This window comes from Perognathus longimembris, chromosome 3 (genome assembly GCF_023159225.1).
Source record: "Perognathus longimembris pacificus isolate PPM17 chromosome 3, ASM2315922v1, whole genome shotgun sequence".
Lineage (NCBI taxonomy): Eukaryota > Metazoa > Chordata > Mammalia > Rodentia > Heteromyidae > Perognathus > Perognathus longimembris.
Genome location: NC_063163.1, coordinates 65489191 through 65501538, shown reverse-complemented (window position 1 = coordinate 65501538; position 12348 = coordinate 65489191). Strand labels below are relative to the sequence as shown.

At 57.5% G+C, this 12348-nt stretch overlaps 1 protein-coding gene across 1 annotated transcript; it reads left to right on the top strand.

The window, feature by feature from the left end:
• The first annotated feature begins 980 nt into the window (after window positions 1-980).
• Wdr18 (WD repeat domain 18) lies at window positions 981-8520 on the top strand. The gene is made up of 10 exons (XM_048341818.1): window positions 981-1204; window positions 2229-2339; window positions 5150-5283; window positions 5488-5629; window positions 5975-6118; window positions 6199-6263; window positions 6354-6478; window positions 6659-6825; window positions 8042-8110; window positions 8207-8520. Exons 1-10 carry the CDS (start codon window positions 995-997, stop codon window positions 8342-8344), a joined length of 1305 nt encoding a protein of 434 aa, XP_048197775.1. The 5' UTR covers window positions 981-994; the 3' UTR covers window positions 8345-8520.
• Window positions 8521-12348: the final 3828 nt, after the last annotated feature.

Genomic DNA, 12348 nt, shown 5'->3' with positions numbered 1-12348 from the left:
TGACTTCTTGGGTCTGAACCAAGTGGCCCCAGTAGAAATCTGAATTTCATAGCTCTAAAGAAGCAAGGTCAAAGGGGGAGGCCTACTTGGATCAACAAGCATTTAATCACAATTCACTGTGTGCCAACTAGACATGTTAGCTGTGTAGTCTGTTTTAATGCATAATGTCTCATCTGGGCTTTTGCATTTTAAAAGGTATAAAGATCAGTACTTAAGATTTGCATATTTAAAAAGACTGGAAAAGAATTCCAGAATACGCCGGGTGCTGATGGCTCACACCTAATTCCAGCTATTGAGGTTCAAAGCTATTGAGGTTCAAAGCCAGCTGGGGCAGGGAAGTTCATGGGATTCTTCTCTCCCATTAACCACCAAAAAGCCAGAAATGGAGCTAGGGGGCCCAAGTGTTCAAGCTCTGAGTTCAAGCACCAAGATTAGCATTTTAAAAAAAAATCCAAGGGGCTGGGAATATGGTCTAGTGGCCTCGTATACATGAAGCCCTGGGTTCGATTCCCCAGCACCACATATATAGAAAATGGCCAGAAGTGGCGCTGTGGCTCAAGTGGCAGAGTGCTAGCCTTGAACAAAAAGAAGCCAGGGACAGTGCTCAGGCCCTGAGTCCAAGGCCCAGGACTGGCAAAAAAAAAAAAACAAGCAAAAAAAAAATTCCAAGAAGTTGGGTCACTAGTTCAAAACTCCCAGAAGAAAATGGCCAATGGGTCAATCAGGCTTTGACCCTATTAAATAAACAGTCGGTCGGAAGAGACGCCAGGCCCCGGAAGAAGTCGCCATCAAAGACCTCTACTTAGGTCCCTCAACCCTCCACTCAGAGGTAACAGAAGGAAAGGTAAGAAAGGCTCGCCCCGAGGCGTGTGCGCACGCGCAAGTCCGCCAGCCCCGCCCCCAAGACGCCTTCCGGCCCCTCTACCCCAACGCGGTGGGCGTGACCAGAGTCGGTAGTGGTGACGCACTTCCGGGGCGGGGTCGGTGGACAAACATGGCAGCCCCCATGGAAGTGGCTGTATGTACGGACACGGCGGCGCAGTTATGGAGCTGCATCGTCTGGGAGCTGCATTCAGGTGCCAACCTGCTCACCTACCGCGGCGGCCAGGCCGGACCCCGGGGCCTGGCGATGCTGAACGGCGAGTACTTGCTGGCCGCACAGCTGGGCAAGAACTACATCAGTGCCTGGGAGGTGCAGCGCAAGGTGCGGCGCGGGGCATCTAGGGCTGCACTGGGCTTGCGAGAGGAGCCAGCAAGCGTTTAGGGGACCGCGTGCGTCCGGAGTTGGGGGTCGTGGCGCCGGGGGGGGGCGGGGGGATGGGGAGTCGTGGCGCCGGGGGGGAGCGGGGGGGATGGGGAGAAGGGGGAAAAACTATGCGGTTATGAGACTGAGCATGCGTGATGGGGGGGGGGAGGTGGATGGCTTCGCCGAAGCGGGCATTGTGCGCGTGCGCAGAGCTGGGTTGGTGGGTGGGCTGTGGAGCGTTGACTGTGCCCGGGGACAGCTGGGGTCCTTAGAGCGCTAAGTTTGATTAAAGGCAGAGGTTGGGGCTCTTTGGCGTTTGGCTTGTTTTTGTGGTTCTGGGGTTTGAACTCAGTGCCCACCCAGCCCAACTTTTGGCCGGGTATTTGGAGGTGGAGTCTTGTGAACTTTTCTGCTGGGGCTGGCTTAGAACTGTGATCCTCCGGATCTCAGCCTCCTGAATAGCTAGGGTACTAGGCATAGGCCACCAGCACCCTGCTTGGGGTTTGTGGTTTCTTGGTGGAGAGTTTTTGAAGTCTGAGGGAAGTCTCAAGAAGGAATAGCCCAGAGACATGCATGTGCCTTCCCCAAAAGAGACACCTTCACCATAGAGCTTACTATGTCTTCTGGGTCAGCAGCCCCCAAAACACAGCCTCTGAAGCATCTGCTGCTCCTTCTGCCCTCTGCCATCTCTTCTGGTAAGTGCTGTGCTCTGGAGCTGCCTGCTTGAAGTTTTTCCAATTCAGAGAGGAGACTCAAGTCACATCACAAGAGAAGGGATTGGGTCTTGAGCCTGTTAGCCGTCCCTCTAATTTACCCCTCTCTTCCTCCCCAAAGGAAGCAACCTTCCTTTCCTTCCTTACTCCAGGATCTACCTTCGTGGACTTCATTCCCCCAGTAACCGCTCTGATCAGTTCCAAAGGCCCTCCCTTCACTCTCGCTTCCCTTCCACATGTCGCTCACTGGTCCTCTTGTGTGTTCCTAGGACCAGCTCCAGCAGAAGATCATGTGTCCTGGGCCTGTCACCTGTCTGACTACGGCACCTAATGGCCTCTACGTGGTGGCAGGAATTGCAGAAAGTATATACCTGTGGGAGGTAAGAGGATGGAGCACACCCATCTGTGTCATCTATAGGGCACCCGAGAGTGACTATAAGGATCAGATTCCAGGCTGGGGGAGGCAGATACTGGTGGCTCCAGGGCCTTGCCTATGCTTCAAGCCTGAGAGCCCCCTTATCTTTAAAGGACCCTAATTATGCCAGGAGCTCTCCCAGGCTCCTTCCAAGAAGCAGCACCTCGAATTCTGCCTTGAAAATTACAAGGAAGGACTTGGGTGCAGCTCAGTGGCAGAACACTTTCTTAGCATCCTCAAGGGCCTTAGTTCTGTCCCCAGCAACGGGGAGAGGGAGGGTCAGGGGGAAGCCAGGTACCACAGCTATAATCCTAGCCACTTAAGGAGGCTGGGATCTGAAGATCAAGCTTCCAAGCCAACCCAGTCAGAAAAGCCCATGAGACTTTAACCACTAAAAAGCCAGAAGTGGAGCTCTGGTTCAAGTGGTAGAGTGCCAGCCTTGAGCAAAAAGCTAAGGGACAGCATCCAGGCCCTGAATTCAAGATCCAGAACTGGCACACACACAAAAATGAAAAGCCAGGGCTGGGAATATGGCTTAGTAGTAGAGTGCTTGCCTGGCATGCATGAAGCCCTGGGTTAGATTTCTTAGTATCACATAAACTGAGAAAGCCGGAAGTGGTGGCATGGCTCAAGTGGTAGAGTGCTAGTGTGCTAGCTTTGAGCAAAAGCAGCTCAGGGACAGTGCCCAGACCATGAGTTCAAGCCCTAGAACTGACCAAAAGGAAAAAAAGAAAAAAAAAAACCAAAGGAAGGACAAGAGATGGGATGGCAAGAGATGTAGCTCAGCCTCTCTTGCCCCCTTTTCTCATCGATGGGAAACCAGGTGCCACACCCCCCCCCCATTGTTCCCCCTATCATGTAGCCTAGAACCTGTCCTGCAGGGCAAGCGATTGGCTGGTGTGGCCACCTGCCATTACAGGACTTGGTCTGCATCTGTTACACACTGCCTGCTTTGTGGAGGGGAGGCCTGGCCTTCCCCCTGCTCCTCCTAGCCCCATCCTTGCATCCCCTGTGGGTGGCCAGAATGTGAGGGTCACCAAGCCATCCAGGGACTATCACAATGTTGGGACTATCTCATCTATCTCTTAAGCGGGGTGAAAGTCTCAGGTGCAGAGGAGGAAACCTCCCACTGGGTAGGAATCTTCATCCAGGTTTCCAGGAGTCTCAAGTATGGCGTTTGGTGCATGGTAGTGATTCAATGGCTCAGCACTTAGTATGTGGGGCCTCCTCCCCCTTCTTGCCTAGGGGCTTCCGGGCAGAGGGTGGTACTTGGCTTCTGCCCAGCCTGGCTCCTTAGCCTCTGAGGGTTTCTGCGAGGTGACCACCAGGGGGCGCCCCAGTGGTCCCACAGCCTGGTAACTGCAGGGAGGGAGGCGTGGGGAGGAGGTCAACAGGGGCCTGGGAATCGCAGAGCAGGCTGAGCCGTGGCAGCTGGGCTCCTGAGGACCAGGGCATCCTGGGAGGGGTGGCAGTGACTCCACCCATCCCTGCTCAGGACTCCAGGAGGCTTGGTGGTTCCCTGGAGGTGTCCGCTCAGTGGTGCAGACTAGGCCATTCCACCCTCTTTGCGCCTGGGTCAGCCTGGCATGCAGGTGAGGAGCCTGGGGCCCAGAAGTCCTAACTGTGGGTGTGGACAGGGCTTCCCATGCCCATGGAGGGCCCTCCTCTCACCTCTCCCAGCCTCCCACAGCCTCCTTCCCTGTGTGCCAGGTTCCCCCCCCTCTCTCTTTGTGTTTGTGTGTATACTGGTACTGGGTATGTACCAGTACTTGAACTCAGGGTTTGGGCACTGTACCTGTGCTTTTTTGCTCAAGGATAGTGCTCTACCACTTGAGCCACAGCTCTACTTCTGGCTTTTTCTACGATTTAATTGGAGATAAGGGTCTCACAGACTTTCCTGCCTGGGCTGGCTTGGAACCATGATCCTCAGCTCTCAGGCTCCTGAGTAGCTGGGATGACAGGCATGGCCACCAGCACCCAGCTTTCCCTCTCTTTATAAGAATCCAGGAATACTGCCACCTGGCTTTATCTTAACTTGATCCTAGTAGTAAGACCAGACTTACTACTTTCTTTTCCCTTTTTTTCCCCCCTCCTCAGTGCTAGAGCTGGAACTCGGGGCCACACTAGGCAAGTGCTCACCATGGAGGCCCAGCCCTGCCCTACCTAGTTCTAAAAAAGCTCACAGGCACGGGTCCTAGGGAACAGGACTTGAATATACCTTGGGGGGCACAGCCCCACTCAGCGCAGCCTCCCTTCTGGCCTTGACCCTTCCTAGGTTTTGTTCAGCGCATTCTTGCTTCCACGGCCCCTTGCCCCTGTCCTCAGGCTGAAGCACTGGCCGTGGCGGTGGGGCTTGAGCCAGTTCCCGGGGCCCCACACAGAGCCCCTGACCCCCCCCTGTAACTGCAGCCTCCCTGCCCCAGGGTGGCATCCTGCCGTGACCACGTGGCAGGAGCCCCCCGCAGGGCCTGGGTGCAGCCTTGGGGTCTGTGGGGCCAGGGCTGGTGGGGGTGGGAAAGCACGGCAGGTTCCTGGGCCCATCCTGTGGCCAGGGACCAAGTGGGAGTGCTAGATAGCAGGGCAGCCAGAGGCCATAGCTGCCGCCAAGCTCAGGCATGGTCGGGGGCAGGGGGGGACACAGTGGGGACTCACCCCCATATGTTGACCCCCCAGGAGCCCCTTGGACTTGGGGACTTTTGATGCGCCCCTCCCTCCCTGTGGGATGGGACATCAGGGACCCACTCCTCCCCTGACCCCAAGCCCCCGCTCCTCCAGGTCTCCACCGGGAACCTCCTCGTCATCCTGTCACGCCACTACCAGGATGTCTCCTGCCTGAAGTTCACGGGCGACAGCAGCTACTTCCTCTCTGGGGGCAAGGACTGCCTGGTGCTGGCCTGGAGCCTCTGCAGGTAGTGCCAGTCCTGGGGTCCTCATGACTCCCTGCTGAGCCAAGGAGGCGAGGCCCTGGGGCAGGATGGGTTGTGTCTGGGTGGGTGTGTTGATGTGGTGAGCCAGGGGTGATCGCCCCAGGTGGGGGGCAGTGGGGTGGGTCTGCATCCCACATGTGTGGGCTGAGGTTCCCCCAGTGGCCCACTGCCATCCTCCCTGCCCAGCGTGCTCCAGATGGACCCCTCCAGGATCGTGGCCCCTCGGCATGTGTGGTCTCGTCACACACTCCCCATCACAGACCTGCACTGTGGCTTTGGGGGCCCGCTAGCCCGTGTGGCCACCGCCTCGCTGGACCAGACGGTGAAGGTAACCCCCACCCCCGCCCAGTTCTGAGCCAGCAGCCCTGCAGGGCGTCCTTGGCAGGCGGGAATGCATGGCTCACCTCTTCCCCTGGGTGCCAGGCTCCAGACAGCCTCTAATCCCTGCCGCCTGAGCCCAAGGTCGTCCGGGCCTGTCGGCTGGAAATTCCCACTCAGCCAGCCGTGCCGGCCAGCACAGCCAGGCGCCAAGGGGGCAGGGCCGGCCGCCCTTGGTCTTCATAGGGGTCACCTGGGGAGAGCGAAGACTGACCCAGGTCAGGGCCCAGCCCTGACCCCACCACAGCCTACAGTGCAGGCCCCATGCCAGCTCTCCCGTCTCCTCTCCCCCCAGCTGTGGGAGATCTCCTCCGGCGAGATGCTGCTCTCTGTCCTGTTTGACGTAAGCATCATGGCCGTCACCATGGACCTGGCTGAGTACCACATGTTCTGTGGTGGCACTGACGGGTCCATCTTCCAGGTGGACCTCTGCTCCTGGGTGAGTGGCCCTGGGAGGCCGCGGGAGGAGCCGGGCCCCTGGGGCTGCCTCCCCGCACTCACCATCCTCTTGGCCCCCAGCCCGGACAGAGGGAGCGAAGTTTCCCGCCGGACCAGGACTCCGGAAAAATCTTCAGAGGCCACAGGTGAGGCGGGAACGGGCTCTGGGAGGCCCGGGGCAGAGCTGGCACCTGCCCTGCCCGAGCAGGGCCAATGCCCGTCTCCCCCTGCCGCAGGAACCAGGTGACGTGCCTGTCTGTGTCCATGGACGGCAGCGTGCTGCTTTCGGGCTCCCATGACGAGACCGTGAGGCTGTGGGACGTGCCCAGCAAGCAGTGCATCCGCACCGTCACCCACAAAGGTGAGCAACCGGCACGGGCCATACCTGTCTGTCCCGGTGTGCGGGGACGAGGGGTCAGCACAGGGCCGCACCTGTCCATCCGGGTGTGCATGGGAGAGGGGGAGGCGGGGGAAGGGACCAACACACTGACTCAGGGATGGTGGGCTGGCCAGTGAGAACAGCCAATTGCGTGTCTTGCAGGTCCCGTGACCAATGCGACCATCATGCTGGCCCCGGTCAGTATGCTGAGCTCCGACTTCCGGCCCAGCCTGCCACTGCCCCACTTCAACAAGCACCTGCTGGGCGCTGAGCACGGTGACGAGCTGCGCCGCGGGGGCCTCACCCTGCGCCTCGGCCTCCACCAGCAGGTGTGTGCCTCCTGTCCTTCCCACGCTGCTGGCTGGGGGGGGGGGGGGGGGGGGATGCAGCCAGGCTTCCAGAACCTTCTGCCTCTTCCTGTGCAGCTCTTACCCATGCTACATATCAATTCTATCAGTGGTGGCACAGCTGCTACTGCGGTCCTCCCTGGGGGAGATTGGGGCCTCACCTAACCCAGGTAAACTCAAAAACGAAGGGCCGGGGTCTGTGGCGCACACCTGTAACCCTAACCACTCAGGAGGCTGCAGTCAGAGCATTGTGGGCATTAGTGTGGGCAGGAAAGTGCACAAGAGTCTTATTTCGAATTAATCACCAAAAACCAGAAGTGGAGCTGTAGCTAAAGAGGTAGAACATTGCCAGCCTGGGGCAGAAAATGCCAGAAACTTCTGCAGGAGCAGAAGATGCCAGAAATTTCAGCTGTGCCCCCAAGCTACCGCAACAAGGTGTGGTGTGCACTGCATCTTCCAGCCTTGAGCCGGGTTCTGAGGGGCCGAACACAGGTGCTGCAGAAGGGCCGTCCTTCCTGGCTTCTTGCAATCCAGTTGGGCACCCGCCTGGTTGTCCAGGGTAGGCCCTGCCACCCACCAGCCACGCCGCGTGTTCACCACTGTAAGGGCCCATGGGGGCCTGTTGGGGTCTAGGTTAATGGCACGTTCCCTGTGTCTGTGCATCCAGCCTGCTGCTCCTGTGTCTTTCTGTTCTGGCTTTTGCAGACTTGTGTGTGTGCATGCATGCACATGTATGTGCGGCCATGCATGTGCACTGAGCTTGGGGCCTGAACTCAGCACCTGGGTGCCATCCCTTAGATTTATCTGCTCAATGTTTTATCTCAAGACTGGTGCTTTACCACTTGAGCCACAGCTCTACTTCGGGCTTTTTGCAGGTTCATTGCAGCTAAGTCTTCACAGACTTTCCTGTCCACGCTGGCTTCAAACCAGGGTCCTCAGAGCTCAGCTGCCCCTGAGTAGCTGGGGTTCCAGGCGTGAGCCACTGGCCCCCAGCTCACTGGTGTGACACTCCCACAGTGGGAGCAGGCCTGGGCCCAGCGGTAGCTGCATTGCAGAGCTGGGAGGCCTCACAGTCGGTGGGTCTGACAGGAGGGCCTCCCTGCTGAGCCACCCACAGCTCTGGGATGGCATGTCCAGCTCCCCGCCGGGGGCGCAGCCCAAGTCCCTGTGCCCAAGGGCACCATGCCTTGTGTTGCAGGGCTCCGAGCTCAGCTACCAGGAGCGGCTAGAGCGGCTACAGGCTGTGATCGGTGACTCCGTGGAGAAGGTGGGTGTCAGCCCGGGGCGCCGGACGCCCATATCCCTGGTGCAGCTTGTGGCTGGGGAAGTCAGCTGCTGACCTCTGACCCTTGTTTCTCCCCAGAACGTGCTAGGCGGCCAGGACCGGCTGCAGCTGCACGTGACAGAGCTGGAGGACGAAGTGTGCAACCTGCGCAAGATCAACAGGGACCTTTTTGACTTTTCCACGCGTGTCATCACTGCCACGCGCAGGATCAAGTGAGGCGGGAGGGGAGCCCTCTCCCCCCCCACATGACCAGAGCCACATCGCCTAGACTAGGCCACCAATGTGCCCCTGGGCAGGCCGGCTCCCATCAGCCACTTCGGCATTTTATTTTATATGATTTTTTTACTCCCTTTGGTGTTCGTTTGCTTTTAACAAAAACTGGACTGAACCCCCTCTGTGCACTGTGTCCCCACCTTGCCCCGTGGCTGAGCTCAGCCCTCGCGTTCAGGAGGCGACCAAGCTCCGCAACCACGGGCCAGACGACCTGCTCCAAGGCCTGGTTCCCTGCCTCAAGGAGGAGGGCCACAGCCAAGGTCAGGGTGCTGGCTTAGGCTGCCCAGGCAGCTCTGTCTGAAGGAAGCTGAGCGCCCCCCCCCCCCAATTCTGGGGACACTGCCAGCAGCCAGCCTGTGCCTGGAGCCTAGCCCACATGCCCATAGACCCTTCCAGAAAGCTGCCTCCGCTGACAACCCTGCTTAATGATCCAAAAAATGCGAGTGATGTAGCCATTGTGGTCCAGGCCCAACACAGGCCAGCACTGACCTCATGCTTGCTGGCAGAGGTGTGCCTGGCTCCCCTCCTACCCGTCTGCATCCTCTGCCAGGGCTGAGCCTGACACTCCCCATCTGCATGAGGAGGGGTTGCGCCCCCCCCCCCCCAAAGCCTCTCCCCACACCTGGGCATCACCAAGGCTGTCCTCTCCCCCCCTCCCCTAGCCTTCTGTCCCAGCAGCAGGGAAGGGCCTGTGCCAGGCTCAAGGTACAGGGCCACTGCCTTCCACAAGCTGGGGGCTCTGAGCAGTGGCTGGAGTACATTTGCCCCCCCCCCCGCCCTGTGCCTCAGTTTCCCTTTCTGCCCGGTCCAGTCTGTCCTCCCACAGTAGCCACCTTGGGCTGAAGGCCACAGGGAGGTGACCCGGAATGAGTTTACCCTGCACCTTGCCCACTCTTGAGTCCTGATACCCCAACCCTAGCCCCAGTGTGCTGGTCTACCGCAGATACAGCCAGTTCCCCCTGGAGCTGGCAGGTTTGGGGTGGGGTGGCCATGGTCTCCCCTGGGAAGCAGCCAACATCCTCAGGCTAGATTTCCACCCCCACCCGCCGGGGGGCCAGTAAGTCCCCAGTGCATCCCCGCAGCATGGGCCGGGTGAGGATGGGGGGGCGCCCGTGGTGTCCTCAGGCCCGGCTGCCATCTGTGGATGGGGCATCTGCCCAGAGGACACAGGGCTGCAGCAGACCAGGGAGGGGCTGCACTCCCATGCAGACCCCACGTCAGCGTCCAGCTGCCCTCTGCTGACCACAGGGCAGGGGGCCGGCGCTCTCCTAGGCCACAGAAAGCGGGCACCAGTGCTCACCCCTAGAATCCTAATTAAGCCAGGCCAGGCAGGAAATCCAGGAGCCTCCACCTCCATTTAACCAGCAAAAAAAAAAAGCCTGAGGGTCTAAATTAACTACCAACACCAGCAAAGAAATAAAAGTTGAGTTCAGTCCTGGATAGACCCCTTAAACTCACTTCCCTGACTTGCAAGAAATGGACGGAGAGACACATGCACGCACACACACACACACACACACACCTGCAGGGCCCTTTGGGAGCTGGGCAGGTGCAGGCTGCGGCCGTAGCAGCTGGAGTTGGCTTGCAGGGGCAGACGTGCAAGGGGGGAGCTGATGTGTGTCCATATTCACACTGGAAAAGTTGGGTTCCTGCCTTCTACCTGCACTCCTGCTGGGCCCTTGGACCTGGCCCTCTTCTGCTCCACAGCCTTGAAAAGACCCTGCATGCGAAGACAAAACAAGTCAGCAACAGGAGCAGAGGCCAGAAAGCATTGGTGGAAATGCCACTATCCTTCAACACATGGACCAAATAAAGACAAAAAGTAAGATGCTAGCAAAGTGCAGGTGCTCACACCTGTAATCCTTGCTTCTCAGGATCACAGTTCAGTCAGCCTAAGCAGACAAATCCAAGAGACTCAGTTCCAGTTAACCAGCAAAAAGCTGGAGGTAGAGGTGTGGCTCAAATGGTAAAACCATCTCTGGGGGCTGGGGATATAGCCTAGTGGCAAGAGTGCCTGCCTCGGATACACGAGGCCCTAGGTTCGATTCCCCAGCACCACATATACAGAAAACGGCCAGAAGCAGCGCTGTGGCTCAAGTGGCAGAGTGCTAGCCTTGAGCGGGAAGAAGCCAGGGACAGTGCTCAGGCCCTGAGTCCAAGGCCCACGACTGGCCAAAAAAAAAAAACCCATCTCTGAGCAAAAATCCAAGCAAGAGTGTAAAGCCCTGAGTTCAAGCCCCAGTATTGGCACACACACACACACACACACACACAGAATGCTATCAGGCAAGAGAGGAGGTAGTGTTGAATGGGGCAGAGCTTCAGTGTGGGGAATGGAAAGTTCTAGAGATGGATGGTAGACAGCTGCACAGCCATGTGTGGCTTAATGCCGTTATACACCTAACAGCAATTAAAACTGGAAGTGTGCTTATAGTTATTTAAGTGTGTTCACTTGAGAGTAGAAAATCTTACTGTTGCTGTGTGCCAGTGGCTCACACCTACCCTTCCACCCAGCTACTCTGGCGTCTGAGATCTGGGCATCACAGTTGGAAGCCAGCCCAGACAGGAAAGTCCACGAGACTCTTACCTCCAATTAACCACCAAACAAGTGGTGCTGTAGTAGAGGAGGTAAAGTGGCACAGGAGGGCTGGGAATGTGGCTTAGTGGCGGAGTGCTTGCCTAGCATGGATGAAGCCCTGGGTTTGATTCCTCAGTACCACATAAACAGAAAAAACAGGAAGTGGCACTGTGGCTCAAATGGTAGAGTGCTAGCCTTGAGCAAAAAGCTCAGAGAGGGCACCTAGGCCTTGAGTTCAAGTCCCACAACTGACGTAAGTATAAATAAATGAGAACTTTTTTTTTTTTTGTCCTGGGGCTTGAACTCAGGGCTTGAGCACTGTCCCTGGCTTTTTTGCTCAAGGCTAGCACTCTACCAATTGAGCCACAGCACCACCCCTGGCTTTTTTATATGGTGCTGGGGAATTGAACCCAGGGCTTCATGCATGCTAGGCAAGCACTCTACCACTAAGCCACACTGCCAGCCCAAGAATGTCTGTTGACTGGGTGATTAACCATTAGTGGATAGAGCCCCAACTCAAAGCCTTTTTATTTATTTATTTTTATTTTTTTTTTTTTTGCCAGTCCTGGGCCTTGGACTCAGGGCCTGAGCACTGTCCCTGGCTTCTTCCCGCTCAAGGCTAGCACTCTGCCACTTGAGCCACAGCGCCGCTTCTGGCCGTTTTCTGTATATGTGGTGCTGGGGAATCGAACCTAGGGCCTCGTGTATCCGAGGCAGGCACTCTTGCCACTAGGCTATATCCCCAGCCCTCAAAGCCTTTTGACTTCAGGGGAACTGTGCCAAAGGTGGTGGTCTGCCCAGGATCCTCTGAAGCTGAGTAGGGGCTTTGGTTGGAACAGAAGTGACATCTAGGGACCAAGATGACCCTTTAGGGAAGCACCCAGAACCTAGGCCCCTCAGAGACCCCCCTTCCTCCAGTCCCAGCATGCCCAGGTGACCTGGTGGCTGGAGGAGGTGGCCACCAGCCCCTAGAACAAGCCATCCCTCCATATCCCTCCTTCATAAGCTGCCCCCAAGCCAGAATGTCTCATCACATTTTGTATTTATTTCATGGCGATTCTCTTCCTTCCAAGGCAATGACTGGCTCCCAAAGGAGACGAGGTCAGCCAAGTATTCATGCATTGGAACTGGATGTTCCAGCCTGGCCTGCCGCTGCCTTTCAAGATCCCTCCCCACCAGGGAGATTAGGCTAGAACATTGCGGAGCCCCTTCTACATGCCCAGGCACCAAAGGCTCCTTGGGTCCTTGAGACAGGGGAGTGGCAGAGCACCCCATCCATCCCTCCTTCACACAGCCGAATGGTAGCCAGTCAAGGTGGCAAAGCACTAAGGCCTCTATGGCTCCCACCTGCAATCCCAGCTACTCAAGA